At 34.6% G+C, this 20,950-nt stretch overlaps 1 protein-coding gene across 1 annotated transcript in view; it reads right to left on the bottom strand.

The window, feature by feature from the left end:
• LOC126758843 (acetylcholine receptor subunit alpha-like) overlaps positions 1 to 20,950 on the bottom strand; it is a 350,795-nt gene that overhangs the window by 56,445 nt on the left and 273,400 nt on the right. The window contains exon 5 of the mRNA XM_050473246.1: positions 13,516 to 13,631. Coding sequence (XP_050329203.1) covers positions 13,516 to 13,631 — 116 coding nt within the window. The remainder of the gene's footprint in view (positions 1 to 13,515; positions 13,632 to 20,950) is intronic.

The following is a 20,950-nucleotide window of genomic DNA, read 5'->3' as shown; positions in this document are numbered from 1 at the left end:
CAGCACGTTTCAAGTTTTTGCCTGCGCCACCGCTACCTTATCATAGCAACTGCTAGGCGGAAACGGAAACTGTTATAAATTCAATGGGAAGGCAGTAGATGAGATGATAAAACTGACGATGATTAAATAGTTTGTATTTTGCCATTTTCTATCCGAGTATATGGAGTTGGAATTAATTTATTGCGGTGTTGTTGCTGCTGTTTTTATTGCAATCGTATTCTCAGTAATTATTCTAGCAATATTTTATTATATGTACCATATACATTAGTATATCACAAGCAAATGTGAATTTATGGAGTATTTCTACTTTTATTTGAGGACGGAGCTTACGGAAATGATTTACTTAAATGAACCGACAATTTCAAATACTGCAGATTCTATGAATGAAATTGAAACAATGTCTGCAATGTCGACAAATTTTAATGTTCATTATTAAGGACATCAATAATAAGTTTTAGTAAACTTTTTCCCACAAATTTGAATATAGCACTAGTTAATAAAACTATTATGGATTGAGAATAAAACTTCAAAAAAGAAATACGAAAGGATTTTGAAATAGAAATTATCCTAGTGTTTTTTAGAAGTGGCAATGAGGCGACACCTTGTTTAGAATTGGTGGTTGTTACTTGACTTACAAGATGTATTTCCAAAGTATAAAAAACAGAACAAATGGTTTTTTCGGCAAAATCAATTTATTTTACTCAAAATAGTCTCTTTCTGCTGTCGAACAAGTGTTTTAGCTCGTTGGCCGGAAGGGCGCCAGTGTGTCGGTGCAAGCCTTTTGAATGGCCTCTACGTCTGCATAACGCTTTCCTTTCATGAGCAAAGGCATTATTCCGAAAAGAAAAAAGTCGCACGGTGCCATATCAGGTGAATACGAGGAGTGGTTAATGGTTAAAATGTGATTTTTGGTCAAATAATCGACCAAATAATTCGAATGTTGGATTCTGAGCAATTTTTGGTCGTCAGTCAATTTGTGCAGAACAAACCGTGCACACACCTTTCGTAAGCCGAAATGTTCGGTGAAAATACGAAAAATCGATATTTTGGAGATGTTCAATTCCATTTCCATGCATTTCAATGATGATTTCGGCTGATTTTTGATGAATTCACGCACAGTTTCGATGGAATTTCCGGTGATCACGGATTTTGATTGGCCCACATGTTGATCGTCATTTATGTCCTCACGGCCACTTTGAAAACGTTGAAACCACTTGTGCACTCTGCTACGGGATAGGCAATCATCGCCATAAACTTGTTTCATCAATTCAAATGTTTCGGTAAAAGTTTTACCAATTTTAAAAAAAAATTTAATGTTGGCTCTTTGTTCGAAGCTCATTTTCGCATCGATAACACAAACATACTGACACTTAAAACGCAATAACTTCACATCCAATCAATGAAATGTCATGAAATTCTAACTGACCAGTCGACATTTAGATGGCACCACCAGGGGGCGCTAGATTCAAAAAGACTTGTTTACTTTGGAACGCTCCTTGTAGACACAATTTGGTTTGCGATTTCATAATGAACTGATTTACTCCGGACCAACGTTTGCAAATCGTGCAAATTTATTACGAAAATATTGGGCATCGCTCTCTGCGTCCAATATTTGGTCGATATAATCGCCCAGCAGAGTCGGTAGTACGAGTACCCATGAATCAGTTTCGCACAACGTCTACACTATCAGATAATACGCATGTCTAAAAAAACACATGCACAACTTTTCATCAAAGCCATCAACTGTTTGGAGACAGCTAACGCTTGTAAGATTTATTGATTACTGCTTGAAAAAATGTGAAAGTAAAGAGCTCCCTTTATTCGTCCCCAGAATATGGTCGAAATCGATCAATGTTCTTTGAGTCATATAGAAAATCCGTGGTTACCTTCCACATTTAAATATTTGTAACGAGTGATCCAAGTAGAGGTACTTTTTTCAATAGCCTTGTTTGCCATTTCATGATGGAAAGATTTATGCCTAAACAACTTTTAAAATCGTTCAACTTTGTTACGAAAATTCACGTTCTGTTTTCGCGCGCTTCGCTTAATTTATGGTCAACATCCATTTTTAAAGATATAATCTTCAAAAAGAAAATATGCCGAAGAATGTTTTTTCGAATTTAATAAACATACCCCATTGAATTTGAAGTTTCTGTGTTTGTTCTTCAAAAAAGTAGGGAACATCGAAATGGATATATAATGTTTTGAAAAATGTTGAGAAATTGCAGCGTTTCCAAAAAAACTTGGCTTCTGCATATAAGAAGTTTTGAGACTATCTGACATTGGCAATTTAAAGCAGAGATTGGCTTAGTACATGTCAAGGAAAGTAAAGTTATGGCTTCACTATATGGGACTTTATTGGTTATTACACTCCGCTGGTTTATTTTCTACTTGAAAAACATTCAAGAATTTGCTTTGGAAATTCTAAATCAGGATCTAGTGATATCTCTGTGGAACCCTATATAGAGAATAAAAAAGTGAATCGAATTTGAGCTTATGATGGTTTTTAGTTAGCTGATCACAATGAGTTTTTGTATAGTTTCAGGTAAAGGGTTGGGACGATTGAACAATTGCTTTCAATTCTAATATTACAAGGCGTACAAGAAAATCATTTAAATTTGAAGCAGTTGGTGTGTCGAGCAAATGTTTTACTGATATAGCAGATTTGCATGTTTTTACTGAATATTTGTGACTATAGAAGGAAGTCAAACCAAGAGCGTTAACGAAAATTGTTTCATCAAAAATTTGGTCCAGACCTATTAATAGAATTTTTTGTTCACCTTAAAGCAAAAGCTCTTTCGAAGCGTGATTAGTTAAATATGAAAAATAGATCTTTTAGAGCGATCGGAGCCTTTCAACCTGTTTAATACCATCTGATCAAATTTGGTCCGGTCTGGTTCATTTAACCTGCGCGCTCAAACCAAATCGAAAACTTTTTACAACCTGTTTTATGTTTGTGTTAAGTTTTATCTCTACATATGTACATATATGTTATAGTTTAGATTTTCAAAAATTGAGATTTGTTTGAAATTTTGTGTTTTCATCCACCATATTAAAGACGATAACATCGAATGAGTTAAAAGAACAGTGATTGAAAATTGTCGCGTTGGCATCGAAGAGATAACAGATGATCTCAACATCTCTTACTTATCGAATCGATATATTTTAGTTAATGTATTAAGTGTGTCAATGCCAGGGTAGTACCACAATATCTTAATTTTTTGCAGAAATGACATCGAGTAGAAGTCGCAAAAGAGATGCTTGACAATGTAGTTCAAATTGGACGTTCATCCAATCCATCATTAAATTTGTGTTTAAGAATATAACTTCGAAACTGACCACCAATTTAACGAATGAAGCTCTAAAAATTAGATGTGATCGAAAAAACAAAATTAGCTGAGGAGCCTATTTTGAAGGTGATAATACAGATTTTTATTAAAATACGTATAAATTTGTTTCTGTGCGAGTCAAATATGATCGGATGCTATTTCATTTGAAGTACATCCCTTTTGTTGGGAGAAGTTTTCAGTTAAAAATATCTGTAAAATGCTCAGCAATATTAATAATAGAATTAACTGTAACAATGTAAATCTGTGAACTTACTGAATATAATCGGAGCGAAACGGATGTTATGTTTGGTAAAAATGTAAAACTATAAATAATTTTGAAATGTTTTTTCCAAGAATACATAGTTTGTCATTCACCTTTTTGGATGTGTATCTAAAAAGAAAAGTTTTACTCTCAATTAAGGAAACGGAAATGGTAGAATATATTACAGATAGAAATAATTTGAAAACTTTTCACGAAAAAAAAACAATTAAAAATGTGCCTAATAAAGTAAGACAACATTAAAGGTACAAATACACGCACATTAAATAATTATAAAATAACTGCTAAGAAGCCTACCCACCCACAAAAGGCATAACGCTTGGCAAATCTTCTCACTATCATAAACTTTGATGGAAGAAAATATGCTCGGGAGAAAAATAAAAAAAAAAATAATGCAAAACAAACGGAAAAGTTGTCACGTCTAAAAAACGCAAGAAAGCTAAGCAAATGCATTTGTAGCTTGTAGACTAACTTGGCACAAATTCTTTGCGACTGAGCTGGCTGGCTGTCTGCCTTGACTTTCAATTTATTTGCTTGTTTGCTTATTTGGCGAGTTGGCGCAGGTCAAGGATGCAACGCTGGATACTACTCAAATATCAATTTCTGATTGTTTTGCATTTTTGATTTTTTTTGAGAATGCGAAAATTAATTAAACGCACTTCCATTTTGTGTTTTGGCATTTTACACTAATGTTTATTTTAATAGCAGCGCAAAACATCAACAGCGATTCGCAACTCACTCAGCGACTGAATTGACTGAAAGCAAGTCAAATAGAATAAACGAAAGAAACAGAAAGAAGGTTATATGTATGTATGTATGTATGTTTGTAGGTATATAGATACAAGTGCATTGGAAAGCAGTGAAACTTTTTAAATTAAAAAACTTTTGCCACTTACAACATTATACTCACACGAGCCGAACGGAGAAAGAGCGCGTAAATCAAAGCTCGACTGAGAAAGGAGAAAGTGGTGTTTGCAGTGCCGTCGTTGGGTAATTCTGTGCGAAGGTACTGAGGTTCTTTAAAAACTAAAATGTTTCCATACAAGAACTTGATTTTGATTGTTCTGTTTGTATGACAGCCATATGGTATAGTGGTCTTATATCTGTGGTTTCAATAAATCAGCAGCTCCTTCCACAGAAAAGAATTTGTGGAAGATTTTAGATTGAATTCTCAAAAACTGATGAACTAGTTCTCTTATATACAAATAGTAAGACAGACGGACATGGCTAAATCGACTCAGTTCGTCATGCTGATCATGTATGTATAGAGTTTGTCGCACCGACTGGATTCGGTAGAGAGCGTTCCTAGCTAACAAACGAGCAGAGGATCAGTTGTCTGTGAGCACCTGGAGAGTCAGGACAAACATTTTCGCGCGACGTGTTTCTGTGAGTGGTGCAAGCCGAAAATGCAGCGTTCGTTAGAGCAGAGGTACGCGATTAAATTCTCTGTGAAACTCGGGAAATCTGCGACAGAGATTTTTGATATGATCAAGTAGGCTTACCCAGATGTTGCTTTAGCAAAAAGTGTTGTTTTTCGGTGGTATCAGGCCTTTTTGGAGGGCCGGGAAGAGGTCACTGATGAAGGCAGTGCTGGGAGATCTGCGACTTCGACAAACACTGACAATGTGACTCGTGTGTGCAATGTTTTGAACTCAGACCGTCGATTAAGTATTCGTTTAACAAAATCTGTCCTCAGGAGACTCAAAGTTGGAAGTTGAACTCAAAGTTGGATGTTGCCCCGGCTCACACCACCTTTCTTGTGAACAGCTAGGTAGGCGTACCAACGCTTCCGCTGTCGCCCCACAGCCCAGAAGTGGCCCCCTGGACTTTTTGAGTATCCTTGCCTGAAAAGGCCGATGAAAGGCAAGCAATTTGAGACGACAGAGGGGATCCAAGCAGCATGCACCTCGGCTCTCACGGCTATTCCGGAAAATGCCTTCTCTGACTCCTTCAATGTTTGGCCTATTTTCAAAGTTTTTAAAGAATTGCAACGGTTGGTTCAATAAATTTTTTTAAATCGACTCAATCTTATTACCTGAAAAACAAACCCTGTATGGCACAACTCCTCCCCAAAAATTCAAATGCGCGTTAGCTTTTTGGTTAGTTAGTGCAGACGCTTTCGGAAATGAGTTAAATACTTGAAGCGTGAAGTAAGCCCCATGCGTTCAACCAACAGGGCTCTAGTAAAACACAACTACATCTCAAGCACAACAGAAGCTTTGAAGTTAATCATGTTGTTTGTCTGTTTGGGTAGACTTCATGAGGGGAGAAACTAATTTGTCAAGCAGATCTTAAATCTCAAAGTTGAGCGAAGTTTCAAAGAGCAGCTTAAGTAGAACGCCCAAGTTAGAAACAACAGCGAAGATAAACAGTGCGCCATAAGTAGGAGTGGAATAGGGAAGTTGTGGAGTATCTCCCAAAAACCAAGACACATAGCCACTTTGTAGTCAGCTATTAAATACATAAATGTCTGGCGAAATTGTTTGTAGACAATGCCTTACCGAGTGTTATCAATCAGATACATGTGTACAAATACTTATAATGTTACATAAGTATTTAGCTCATAACGTCTATTATGCTCATTTGGCGAATGTGTTGTGTTAGCCCCAGGTTTACTCCATGTACAAAAGTCAAATGTGTGTTTATATGCACATTTATATCTGTCTACATACACATATGTAGTCATAAATGCCTGCAGGCCACTTAAGTATGTCGCAGCTGCCTGAACTTTTGTTGAACGCCACAATCTTTCATTCTCTCTCCCATCATTAATTGATTGCTGTCATTTATCGAAGTCATAGGTTTATGCTCAGTGGCGGCTGTTTCACGCCCATACACGCGCCACATGCTTCAAAGTGTTACGCAACTGACATATTTTAACCCATCAACACATAATGCTTCGACGAAAAACGAATATGTCTACACTTATGAATAGGTACATGAAGCATTGGTGTTCATAATGGAGGTTATATACCCTGAACTGAATATATTAAGTTAGTCACGAATATTGTAACATCTAGAACGAAATGTCGGAGTTCTTATAAATTATACTATATGTCTAAGATGTCCAGTATTACGGAGAACTTTTTCCATTTAAAGAGAAATATTCATGAGTGCATTTTCAGAAGAAATTTTTTAGATCGGATCACTGTAGCCATACATACTGACCGATAAAAATCAAGTTCTTGTTATTAATGAAGGCTTTTTTTCTTGTTATTATTCAATTTATTGTGACCACTATGTATATATAGACTTATACCCTTGAAATCTCATATTGAAATCTTCAGAAAGATATACTGTAATATCAATAATTGTAATATATAATTTTGTAAATAAAATGTTGCCTACATTTAGGATGAATTCAAAATTAAGATGTCCATTAGCACAAATAATGCTTTAGAAGTGCTTTCGAATATAATTTGCATCCGTATAAATATCCACTGTTGAGTATCATGTTCGAAAAGAAAGTATTAGTAAAAATCTTAAGAATTTTAATTTTCTTTTTCTGGCTAAAATATGTTTTGAACTCTGCAATTTACTTGCATTTACTTATGATTTCAAACGCAGAAACAGGACTCCACTAGAATTGTTGATGGAGAGTATTCAGAAGATAATATATTACAAACAAGAACCTGGAGCAAACACGGAAGCTTAAAAGAAGTGTGAATTTAAACGCCGTCAGCAAGGAGCCAAACGGAATAAGGATTATATTTTGGGTGAGCGGTAAGCGGAAGTCAGAAGGAGTAATTCCTATGAAGTCGCCTACACAATTGTTATAAATATATAACATTTTTCGGAGTACTTTTATCTTGTTTATAAGAGCGTTTACTCTGAGAAAAAAAGTGTATGTTAAGCGGGTCTCGTGCCATGAAGTTAAATTGCTGGAATTTAATCCTTCTACTCGATTTTGGTCGAACAACAAGAAAGATTCTTCAATAGTTATTGTAAAAACAAGTAAGGAATGTATGTTAGAAAAACGAAAATCTTTATACCATACAAATGTAATGTATGTACGTAGTATATTGGAGTTGGGAGTAGTATCGATTTTATTTATTTTTGCCAATACTACGTACTAATTAAATGTTCCCTGAGATTCATAAAGGTACCTCACATCCCATCACCAAGCATTAGGAGTAAAGTCAGCTGGATGTTTGAAAATTTTGATATTAGTTATACTATATATGGGCTAGGCCAGGTTTTTGCCAAATTTTAACTATTTTAGGTAGAAAGATACTATCATATTTTCAGTAAAACATGCTGCTTCATTTTCATTGAAATAACTCACACATTGGCTGATGTATGAGGTATTAGGTATGGGGGGCTAAGGAAAGTATTTATCTGATTCAACTCATTTTTGATATACAGATATTTTATTATCTGGACCGATATTTGCTGTCAGAAGTCAACAATATGTACTGGGGTCAACATTTTCTAGACCTAGGGGCTTGGATAGTTTTTTTTTTGGACTTGAATAATTTTTGGTCACAAGGTATAGCATACCCTAAAGACATTATTTGAACAAAGTTTTATTCCGTTATATTGACTGCTTCTTGATTTGTACACTGGAAAGACAAAAATCAGATGGCATTTAAAATTATGTTACGTGAGAAGTAGGCGTGGTTGCAGTCCGTCCATTTTCGCACTGTTACACAGGAATGTGAGAAGAATGTCAAATATCAAATTTGCTTGAAATCGGCCGTTCAGATACCGAGATATGTAATTTTAACTAAAAGTGGGTGTTACGCCGGCGGTTCGCGTTCAGTTTTGACCACGTCTCCTATTGGGCCCTCCCACACTATCTCGAGTGTAAAATTTTATGTCCCCGGTTTACTTAATTAATTATCAACGATTTGAGAGCTATGTACATTAAACCTATTAGATGGCAAGGCCACGCCCACTTTTTCAAAATTTGTATCTCACTTGCTATTGCGATCTCCTGTGCCAAATTACAGTTCTATAGTTTAAGTGCTTGGTTTAAGCACTTTATTGGTTTTCCTTGAATGGCGTTTTGTGGGCGTGACAGTGGTCTGATTACGCCCATCTACGAACTCTGCCTTACTTTTTTCCTGGGAACATGTGTGTCAAGTTTCATTAAGATATCTAAATTTTTACTAAATTTCCATCTTGCACGGACGGACGGTCGGACAGAGAGACAGACACTCGGATTTTGAATAGTCTCATCATCCTGTTCATATATGTATACATAACCCTATATCTATATACTATATCGATTATCTATATTTTTATATGATACATGCTATAAACTATATCTATAGGTATATCTAATCTATATCTATATCTATATTATATCTATATCTATATCAGCATGTTGCATAGAGTATCTATGTAAAGAGATTTTTGGTGATATGCAAACGTTTTCTGGAAAAACTATTATATCTTTTTAAGCGTTGCAAATATAAAAAAATGTAGGACCCATATAACGGTAATAGAAAAGCCAACCATGGCTTGAATTTAGAATTATTTCAACTAAACTTTAGGTCAATAACTCTATGCGTTTGAGAAGACTTGAGAGAATTATAAATTAAATAAGAAAAAAGGTGTAGTTGATCTATGCTTACTTACTTGAAACTAGTTTTTTATCAAGGTTCTATGAGGGAAAAATATCCAATATAGGTGTATGTAAATGTATTTGACGTATTTTTAGAGTCACTTATATAATCTACAAAACTTTTCTTGCCGATATAAGCAATAAATATGTGTAGCTTTACTAAATTTAGACCTCTTAACTCGCAATCGCTCACACATTAGGTAAGGACTTGGAAAAAGGTAAGAAAAAAAAAACTAAAAAGGTGAACGTGCCAATTAAGGAGCAAAATCGTTATAAAACGAGTCAATTCATAAACGTTGTGACTATATTGTGTAGCATGACAATCTCATTTGAAGCATACCTTTAGGCGCAGAGAAGCGTAAAAGAGACATAAACTAGTAAGTGACAGAGAAAAAGAAAAGAAAAGCACGTGTGCAAAGTTGAATAGAGAAGCGCCTATAAAAGCATACTTTCGTAGGCACGTACACGCGCATACGTTGCATAGAAGAACATGCATAAATACGAAAAAAGTCTAATTCACTGCAGTGACTTTGCAGAATACAACAAAGAGAGCAAGCAGCTGGCAGTTTAGCTGCGTATGCGTGAGTGCTTGTTGACGCCTGTCACGCCAAAGGCTTTTTTCAGCAATTTCGCCTTTTTTCGAACACACTTTTCTTAACAGCGCTTTGTTTGTTGCTGAGCAAATGAAGCCACTGCGAATGATGTGTATAGAGGAAATAAAAAAAAATTAAAAGGTACAAAAGAAAAAAATTAGATGAGCTGAGCTGAGTTGAGTTGTTAGCTGCATATGTGATGGTTGTGAAAAGTACAAAGTATGCTGGTGACTGCTGGCTGGTGCCCTGCCATCAAAGAGTGTTGCCAGTATGCGCTCTCCGCCACTCTTGTTGCTCATGAATCCATATGGGTTATGGCGTTTTTTCCTTTGGCAAACACAGTCGCTTTATAATCAGCTGGGAAATAAGTGTGCACACGTGCCTCTTTTTGTTGTATTTTTGGAGTTTTTTTTACTCTGCCATGTTCACTTTCTTACACACGCCTTCTTGCAAATTTTTTTGTTTGACAGCAGTTCAGCAAAGTGACATTGTGTCATCATCATTGTAGCTATTTGGCAGCGCCGGGCAACTAACAGTTAATAAAAAGGTCGCATTTTTCACTTTTTCACGCAGTTACTACTTTATTGCTTGTTTGGCTATTCACGTTTTCCCCTGGAGTGTGTTTGCGACGTGGACGAAATGTCTTAATGTCCACCAAAGGTATTTGGACCTCAGGGAGAATGGGACAAAAGGCAAATAATCACATGTGAGCTTTGTATGTATGTGTTCATTTACATATCGTCAGTGCTCTGTGGAATATTATTCAGGGACGAATCACAATGATGCTGGTAACAATAAGGCGTAACTGGAGTCTGGAGCTTTGAGCTATTAAAAGCGTAATTTGGAGGTGGGGGAATAATACATATGTCATTCACATGTTAAACATAATGAAGGTAGTAAAGACATGATTAGTTCAAGTTACACCAAATACCAATTTTAGTAATTATGATATGCTAAGTAGGATGAAAAGTTCATATGGCATAAAAAACTCATAAATGGTGACCCTAAACTGAAGTTGATCGAAATGGCTGACACTTCTAATATAATAACAGAAAAAAGAACAATCTTGCTGAACAACCGACCGATTCACTGTGCCAAATATCTGAGAAAAACAACAATAGATCGTCTCTTCGAATACTCTCTCAATAGTTATTAGTCAGAAGTGGGATCTTTTAGTCGATATTAGAAAAAAAGCTGCTAAACAGTGATTTCCGTAAGCAATTTCATAAAACAGCTTTTTCTTAGAATACTCGATTTAATTTATATTATAGGGAATGAATTTACCATTTACCCATTTACCACAGAAACTTCTTGAAAGACGTAATAATATACTTTTAACATTAATAAAAAAATGCCTTTATAAAAGGAAGATTATTTACATGAAAATAAGTCAACAACTCTCATAAGATATAAGAATTCTACTAATCCTCTAATTTAAATGGTGCAATTATTAAAACAGGATTATTAAGAATTAACAATGGCTGCTACATTCAAGGAAAAAATCCATTAGACCGTCGATATGATTTCTAAGCGTCGTTTCGAACATTTTTAATATGAGATGATCTATATTTTTTCTTTGTTTTCAGTAATGTTTACAATTTCATCAAGGAAAGATATACGCAAGAACAACAACAAAATTTGGAGCGCACAGTTTCTTTACATAGTGTTCAAGTACCAATAAGACAAAGAATCGCTCGAAGTAAAGAAAATATTGTTGCCGTTTAGGTAAATCTTGCTGGAGACCACAATTTGTGGATTCCAAGACGTTGTCAAGAATTGGGACTGTCTCAATCCACAAGCTCGCGGATTTTGAGAAAGGATTTGAGCTAGTACATATTAAATTATTCTCACCAAAGAACTGAAGTCTTTGGACTACCGTTAACGTCGTGAATTTGCTGACTTTATCTTTGAACAACTAGATAACATTAACAATTTTTTTAAGAAAATCATCTTCTCCGATTGCACTTACTTTGATCTGAGTGATAAACAAACAAAACTGTCGATTTTACATTCACCGAAATGATTATTTGGTGTGGTTTTTGGTAAGGTAAAATCAATGATTCGTACTTCTCTCGAAATTACTTTTAATGAAGAGCAGTGTAGATCGATGATAACCAACTTTTTATGGCCGCAATTGTAAGAAGATGATCTTGATAACATCTGGTTTCAACAAGATTGGGTCACGTGCCACACAGCATGTGTAACAACCGAATTATTGCGAGAAAAGTTTGGAGATTTGATTATTTCAACAAATTGTGACATTGAATGGCCTCCAAGAAGTTGTAATTTAACACCATTGAACTACTTCTTGTGTGGTTATTTGAAGTCATTGGTCTTTAGCAATAAGCCAGACTCTCTTCAAGCTTAGAAGTCAATATTGAATATCATGAATAGCACCATGACATACAAGTATGACTTGATTTAGTGGAAAAAGTATTCGAAAATTAGGTTCATCGAATTCGTTCATGAAAAAGAAGTCATAGAGGTCATTTGAGTGATGTTATATTCAAAACTTACTGATATTAATTGTACTTCACATTATATAAAAAAAAAAACATTTGAATTTCCTTAACAATTAGTGTTTGTTTTTAAAAAGGAATCATATCACTCTTATTGGAAAACACTGTATATAAACTTTATTCTGTCCAAGGCTTACCGACAATGTGTCTGAGGGAGTAAGTAGTGCAGCACTAGAACAATTCATACACGATAATTAATATCTGATTAAAATTGACCCGGACTAACACAGAAAAAATAAATGTTTACGTATTTTAGTATAAATCTTTATAATTGCCTACAAAATAGGCTTTGAGCCAATACAATCATGCCAATGATTAATGAAATTTTCTGTACACTTTTTATGGGATGGATGGATGTTGGGATGGTGTTCGTGCCTTCAGCGAATTTTGTTTTTTTCGGTTTTGGCTAATTTTTGGGGCGATGTTTACTAGATTGACATGTCTCGTCACGAGTAAGGTTTTCAATACGTTTTCAATTATCTCTTTCGCGAACACTACTCGACATCGTATTTCCAAAATAATCAGGTCTTTTAGCACGAGTCTGACATTGACACGCTTCATACTCAAAATTTTAATCAAAATGTGTGGAGCCTATCCATAAGGGATATTGAGATCGTCCCATTTTCCAGTATCCTAAATTTTGCGATGGTATCGACGACTTCATTAAATGTTTTGTGCCACTTAAATTTACTTTAACATACGATGGTTGTATCAATTTAGAAACACTTTTTTTTCGATTCGGTTTGTGCGCAGTGTAAATAAGTCAGTCAGCGTTAAATTTGATCAGATCATCTAAAATTACTCAAAGGATTTGTTTTGGTCAACTAAGTTCTGATTTTAGATATGAAAATTCCGCCTACAGCTAAAGACAGAAATAAAATCTACTAACATGCTTCATTCGTAAAGTGACAATCTCTCACACGTGTTAAAAAAAAACGAATAAAGAACACCAGTGAAGTATTTAGTTGAACCAAAATTATGCTCTGAACAAATTATTACACTAGGCTAAAAGATATTGGCTACAAAATAGAAGGATGGAGTCTGAAAGCAAAATCTCTTAGAAAGATGTTTGGTTTCATTTGCAGCAAATATTTGAAATTTTTCTTAAATTTCATACGAAACATTTTTTTTTAACCGCAAATACTTTCCATTTAGAAATATAATCACAGTCAAAAAAACAAGGGAAATAAAAAAACTATGATTGAGTAAATTGTTGCTCACTCACCGCACTGCAGGAACTTCTAATATATCCCATTCGACTGATGTGTAAAATTCTGATAGATCAACACCAACTTCAACAACGTTAGTGCCATTCAGCTCGTCGATATGCCGCAGGTCCACCTGAAGAGCAAATAAATTAATAAATAAATGTGGCGTAATTAATATTTAATTCTATGTAAATATCAAACAACTAATTGCAAGATAAATAAAGAGCATAATTTGTTTGCAAAATAACAACAGCGGGTTTTAAACATAACAAAAAAAAGAAAAAATTAATAATTTTTCGGGTTTTATGTTATTTTTCTCCTATACCAATGGTTAGTAATAAAACATGTGGACATACATATAAATATCAGTCAACGCTGTGAAGTATGAGAACTTTCGTTTATTTGCAACCACACTAATGCAAAACTTCAAAAATAAACTTCCAAAAATATCTAAAGTTGTAAGGCTTCTTTAAGTTCTTATTTATACCGCAAAATGTATTTATGCTCATTTTTATTTTATTTTTACTATGGTCAGTTTATTATAATTTATGTATAATACAACATTAAGTTTTCATATACAAAAGTATAGTAAGACGCAATGGAAAATATTGAAAAATCTACATAAATACTACAAGTATATAAGTGCAGGAGTCTATGTATCTATCTGACTTTCTGCCCTCTTTTGTCATAAATTTTTTTTCAAACTTCGCCGAATCACTTCAAAGCAATCAAGTAACAAGAAACCTTAAAAAATCAAACGAGCAAATAAGCCAGTAAAGAAAGATGAAAATAAAATTCATGAAGAAGAAATAAATTAACATAAAATTATGCAACAAAAATCGCTGATTGGTGATGATTGGCTAAATCAAATCACAAAGTCAGCACAAGTACTAGCCAAATTTATAATGTAATTTAAGCTAGAAGACGAAATTACAAGCCAGAATTAGAGATTTAAGTTGCAAATATATTATAAGCATTAAATTGCAAATATAAAGAAAGTTTAGAAAGAGATGGGAGAAGTAATTGCACCGTCGGTCTTAGTGTAACACTTTAAAAAATTTACTTTCTAATTGACATTGTCATTGAGTTGTTACACAAAACTATCTTCATGTTCCAATAACTTTAATAATATTCGGAATTTAGATTGTTAGTGGAAGGGATCGTTTTCCAAATAATCCACAAATTCCGCTGGGTACAGTCATTATAAAAATCAATTGATATATAGGGAGTTCTTTTTAGAGGTATAGGTTTCAGAATTGCTGCTAACTTCATATATTTTGAGGTTAGCCATGAAAACGTTTAAAAAATTGAAAACTGAATTCCAAATCTCAATTTAACTGCGGCGATGATACATAAGAAGCACGAAAATTTTGATATTTGCAAGGCTAATAATTGTAATAAGACTTTGCAGTCACCTTTGCATCTAGAGAAAGTTGTATCTGATATCCAAATATAAATATGGTGAAATGTTTCAGAGGGACAAAACAACCGTTGTCCCTTTTAAAAAGCGAAGACCTCTTCCGGGCATGAGGCCCCTAACACTAGGTGACAGGGGGTTGGAGGTGTTTAAAAAGGTGATATTGTTTTGCCTAAGTTTAGACTCAACCTTACGGTGGAACAGACACGTGGAATTAACACTGTCCAAAGTCACCAAGACACTTATGATATGCAGACGCATAGCCTGCAGATCCTAGGGCTGCGAACCAGGTATCATAAGATGGCTGTATGTATACCATGATCATAAGGCCTATTGTCACTTATGGAGCGGTTGCTTGGCCATCTAAGGCAAGGCAGTCTTCGGTAGGCCACTCAACTACTGAAGCTGCAAAGGCTCGCCTGTACACTAACTGCTTGAAAACACCGTAAGGAATTGGAGCAAGCATTGCGGGACCGCATACCAAACTACCCATACCAATGGGATGTTTTCTGAGCATCTTTCAAGCAGAAGTCTTTGCTAAAAATCAATGTGCAGAAATCAATCTCCACCACAACTATCGCAACAAGCGTATCGCTATACTTAGTGATAGTCAAGCGGCACTAAAGGCGATCTAAGCTTATGAGGTCAATTCGCTTATAGTGGATGAGTGTGTAGGAAGGCTGAACCGTGGAAATTGTTCAGAATTTTGGACCTTTCTGACCATATGTGATATAGGAGAGGACACAATAGACCATATGCCGCAGTGTAACGTATTCATTTTTTTGGGTTTTCTATCTTTTATCTTCTTCGGAGGGAATCAATATACCATACCTAAACCATTTCAGTTTTATATGTGTACAGCAGGCGGTGTAACAAGACCTACAATGTAAAAAACCTTTACTTCATTGAGATCAACTTTAGGTGACCGAATGATATAGGGAAATATTACTGTCTATTGGACCAAAGTGTTAATCATACCGTTCACTTTTTAGTAGTTTTTGTTGAAACATAACCTACAGCACTAAAAACATTTAGGGCTGCACAACTACAGATATGATATCGCTGGATCTCAGCTTTACGATTTGCAATTATAACACAGTGCTCGGTTTTGCAGGTTAGTTTATCCCTAAGCAAGAATCTTCGACAGAAAAGTCAGCAATGTGAGTGAAAAACTAATTTCGAGGGTAAAGCGAGGCAATTACGGTAAATTTTATCGATAAATTTGTATTTTTTGACCGACTTTAGAAATAATAAGAGGCTTTCAATATATAATTGCTACACAAATTATATAGAATTTTGGGTATTGAACAAGAAAGAATTCAATATTTGAAAGCAGCGGCCCTCGTAAAATTACGAATTCACTATGAATAATTATATATGTCAATAACAGTTTTTATTTGTATTTATTACTGCGCTTGTAATCTAACGCTAAATGCAATGCAAATATTTGGTTTCGTTCAAATTTAGGAATTGTAAATAAATCACAGGCGCGTATAAATCGAATTAAACGTTGACGCTGGTCGAAAAGATTTATTTACACTTTATTTCCGGTACATTGGCACCACAATTGTGGGACTTTGAAAATTTAAGGCAGTTGTTTGTTTTTTGCTCAATTCATTTACATTACATTTAGGCAAATTTATTCACTTGTGCATGAAATTGCTTACAAAAAACTGAGAAACATGGATAATGGCAAAAGATTTTGACTATTAGCAGAGCTGGCTATGGTAAATAGTGGACTAAAGTATTGATGAGGAGATCCGTATGATGGTTTTAAACTAATATCTCTTCCGCCTAAATGTAGGCAACACATTTAATAGAGGAATATGGAATTAACCAGAACGATTTAATATTATTAATACCTAATGTTGTATACTTAGACACCACTGAACTCGTTTTTTATATCCATTACTACACATTTTTCTCATACAAATTTTTATTTCACCGAATTTTATCGCTTTTTCCATTGTTAGCAACAACACAGCGTACTCCATCAGGCGCTTAACGCAATATTTATTTTCCTTTCTTTGCAATTTTTATGCACAGCACTTTGACTTCGTTTCTGATATTCTGGAACGCATTAGTACCAGGAAATGCTGCCGGCTATACACGATTGCGGAAGTTAGCAACGGATGAGTTGCTTTCAGAAACGTGTTTAAAATTTATGAAAAAAGGAAAATACGAAAATGTGGGGAGTAGTGTGAGGAAGTGTACACACCGAAGAGTACGAGTATAAGAATGACATGAACTTTTTTTTAATAAAAACAAAACAGAAGAATTTTGAAAGTTTTTGTCATCTATTTTTTTTTGTTTGTGCTCACAAAAAAACTATTTTTAACTTTCAGCAATTAAGGCGAGACGTGTTGTGCATCTGCTATTTGTTTGTGCGTTAATCTATGAAGCATACCTCTAGGCGCGTAGCTTTTTATTTTTGGTAATATGGTAAATTCACTTAGCGTTTGTACTTAAGAAAACCATTTTCGTTTTGTTTTTTATTGTAGAAAAAAGTTTAGAATATTTTTATATTATTTAAAACCTTCAAAATATACTAAAGTCAAATTTAAGATATAGCAATTAAAGAAAAAATTTTCCCAGATTTACTAGCAGCACAAGCAAAGAGGTGTACAACTCTCATGACAGCGGCTACTCTGGCAAGGTCATGTCGTCTGAATGGAGAAAACACTCCAGCTCTGAGCGTATTCGACGCAGTACCCGCCGAGGGAAGCAGAGACCTCCACTTCATTGGAAAGATCAGGTCGAGAAGGACCTGGCTTCGATTGGAATCTCCAGTTAGTCCCAAACAGCGAAAAGGAAAAACGACTTGCGCGCTGTTGTTAACTCGACTAAAACCGCGTAAGCGGTGTCTACGCCAGTAAAGAAAGAAAGAAAGTATCCACATTTAGGTGAAACCCCATATCTCAGAATGTACTCTACCGATATCGACCAAATTTGGCACAAATATTCTCTTGACATTCCTGTGTTCCAGTGCGAAATCAGAGTACAACCACGAATACTTCCTATATGAAAAAATTTTAAATTCTATCTGCTTCTTTTATTTTCCTGTATCAATGATATATCGCGTTGCAAGAGCATGAAGTAATCGGTTACACCCGTTCCCGTTTGGTTTCGTTTACCAAAGTTGCATTTGATGCATGTTCGCGCTTTGCAGTCAATGAACGTTGCCACAGGGGACATGTGCCATTCCCGCAAAGTCAAAGTGTTCGATGTGAAATGCGATAGAGAGAAAGAGAGTTTGAAATGGAAATCAAAAATTGAAATGAATTCGAGGTGGTCAACAAATTTTCAACTTTTTTCTAAAAGAAACCGTTACAGTGATAAATGATGCATTTCGATATACATAGTGTGTGAGTTTATCAAAAATGTCATTTGCTTGTCGATTGTTGAATTGGTAATTGGTTGCTTTGCATGCTTGATTTACCTTGCAATGCCTCTAAGGTGTTAATTGATAGGCAACTGACAACGTGGCTGCACTTGTGATGAGCCTGTGGTCGTTTTGTTTTGCAAATTTAGTTGAGTGTTTCGATTAACACATTTGTTAAAGAGTACATTAAAGAGTTAAATCAATAGAATAAATTGAAAGTTATTTCGTCATTGAGAGAGATGGTTAAAGTTTCGTCGAAAAATTTAAAAACCTTTCAAAATTGTATATACAATATATAAACTATAATTCGCAGAGCTGTTTATCGCGTGCTATATTTCCAAAATTTGAAGGCTTATTTAAGAAAACCATTATACCTTGAGATCAATAATGAATCGAGCCAATTTTGATACTTTGTTTTGATGGTAACCGCCTTCTAGTGAGGTCGTTCTGCATCGACCGGAATTAATGATAGTCATAAACAACAAGGTCTGGGCTCTAAGGCTGAAGAGACATAAATTCTCAGCCATTTTTTTCAAATATTTTTTAATTGGTTTTGCAACATAAGTCCGCGCGTTGTCAATGGTTAGTCGCAAATTCTGGACATTTTTCGGCAAAGCCGCTGAAAACGGGAATAAATGGACTTTTTGTGAGAAAATAGTTTCCTTTACGACTGCACGAAAAAGGATATATATGCATCTCTTAAATGCAAATGGTGAATTTCGCAAGCTTTAACTTTTTAGCGCCTAAAAATTTTACAACCAAACATTTTTATGACTACTTTTATTTTTTTTTTGGACAAATGGCGGAAATTCGGCGAAATACGCGAAAAAAGTTACATATTTACCATTCATTTTTACGTTTACTTGAGGCCACTTCGCGGCGGCGTCGTAAAAAATTACATAGCCAATGGATAAACAATTTTGTAAGCTCGGCGAAAGCGTAGTAAAATGAAAAATTGATGCCGACATAATGCACTAGATTATTATGTATGTATTTTTTTGCCGCAAAAAAATGTGAAGTCGTAAAAACGACACTTTTTGCCATAAAATTTACAATGTGACGAGTCACATCAGCCGTGAAGTTGTAGTGTTGTGAAAGTCTCTGTTGAAAATGTATCAAACAATAAACAGCAGAAGGCATGCAAATTATTTCAATGAAACTCGGTTTGCAGTAATTTGGAGGAATACCAAACGAAGGCCTGAAAGCTGCAGTTTCACGGTTGAATATTTTTTTAGAAGAACTCTTAAGTTATAAAATATGTATGTATGTGCTGTAAAAAGACATAATACAACTTTAAAATTTGTGAATGTCGGAATTAAAATTCACAATATTTGAATGGTAGGGTTCTTAAGGTAATGTGTATATAGTAACACAGTAAATTTAATAACTTTTACATTCCCAAGCTATTTTTTCTAGGAGTTATTCCAAAGCATAGATAAATATTATCCCTCAGGATGAGCAAAGGTTCGTATATTGACTCTATTATCCTAGAAATGGTGGCAGTTTATGTTAAAAGCTTCAACATATTCAAACCAATCCCAACTGAAGGGCAGATGTCATGTTCGCAAGGTTTAACTCCAAGCCAATGGCAAGAGGTTAGTGTCGGTTTTTTGAAATAAAAAGGAAAATGAGGAAGAACTTTGAAGTGAGCTCATACATAGTTAGACTATCACAGACAACTTCACGACTAACAGGCAAGGAAATTATTTGTGATGGCCTCAGCATCAAGTAAATAACACCCGAATGTTTTGTATTCTGGTAATATGTATACAAGTGATATTTGTATGTAAATCGAATGATATTATTCTACACGTAGGATAATCCAGGAATTAATTTCAAGTGAAATTTAAAACACTGCTGTAATGCAATTGGTTAATCATGTTTCTTTCGATCCTACTGTTCTGACTGAGATTCTAAACATCATTCATAAAAACAACTGCATCAAACTACAAGGTCGCATTTGGTTCTTGCTAATGCGTAAAATTTCAATGTTATCTTCCTTGATTAAAATTATGTTAAGGCTAGGAAGAAATATTGAAATGCAACTTCTGTAGAAGAGTCTAACCAACAATTATTTAGGCGAAGTATTTGTCAATCAAAGTGATATTTTGCATTTACTGGAAAAACCATTTCAAATAAGGACGACAATCAATAAACTCTACTTTAACACTAGAACTACCACACTTTTTTCGAAGCTATTTCTACCAACACCAGTCAAAATGACTGATCTTTAAAATATACGTAATAGTTAAGTTTATATAATAGTTTATTTATTTGTTTCAAGATTGGTTGCTTACAAAAGGAATTTTGTGCTGTGTAGTACGTGGGGTCATGATTCCTAAATGAATATTCTTACATTTCATCACTTAAACAATAATAAGTATAATAAAGAAAATATGATTCGGTTTAAAAAAATTAAAATAAATTCTCATATTAAATTTAAGTTAATTTTATAGTATAAAGTAAATTATTTGGTATATTTATAATTTGTCACATTTCCTACAAACATAGATTTTCTTTTGAGCGCATTTTCCGCATACAAAATTTTTAAAGATATTATGTACAAATGGTGCTAGTTTTATTATTATTACAGTACCCAATTTGACACCATTTGCGTGAACAAAGTAAGGCCTTTGAAGTTGTAGGTACAATA

The sequence above is a fragment of the Bactrocera neohumeralis genome, chromosome 5, assembly GCF_024586455.1.
Source record: "Bactrocera neohumeralis isolate Rockhampton chromosome 5, APGP_CSIRO_Bneo_wtdbg2-racon-allhic-juicebox.fasta_v2, whole genome shotgun sequence".
NCBI classification, from domain to species: Eukaryota; Metazoa; Arthropoda; class Insecta; order Diptera; family Tephritidae; genus Bactrocera; species Bactrocera neohumeralis.
The sequence above is the reverse complement of the archived record's forward strand: the minus strand, read 5'-3'. Positions and strand labels throughout refer to the sequence as shown.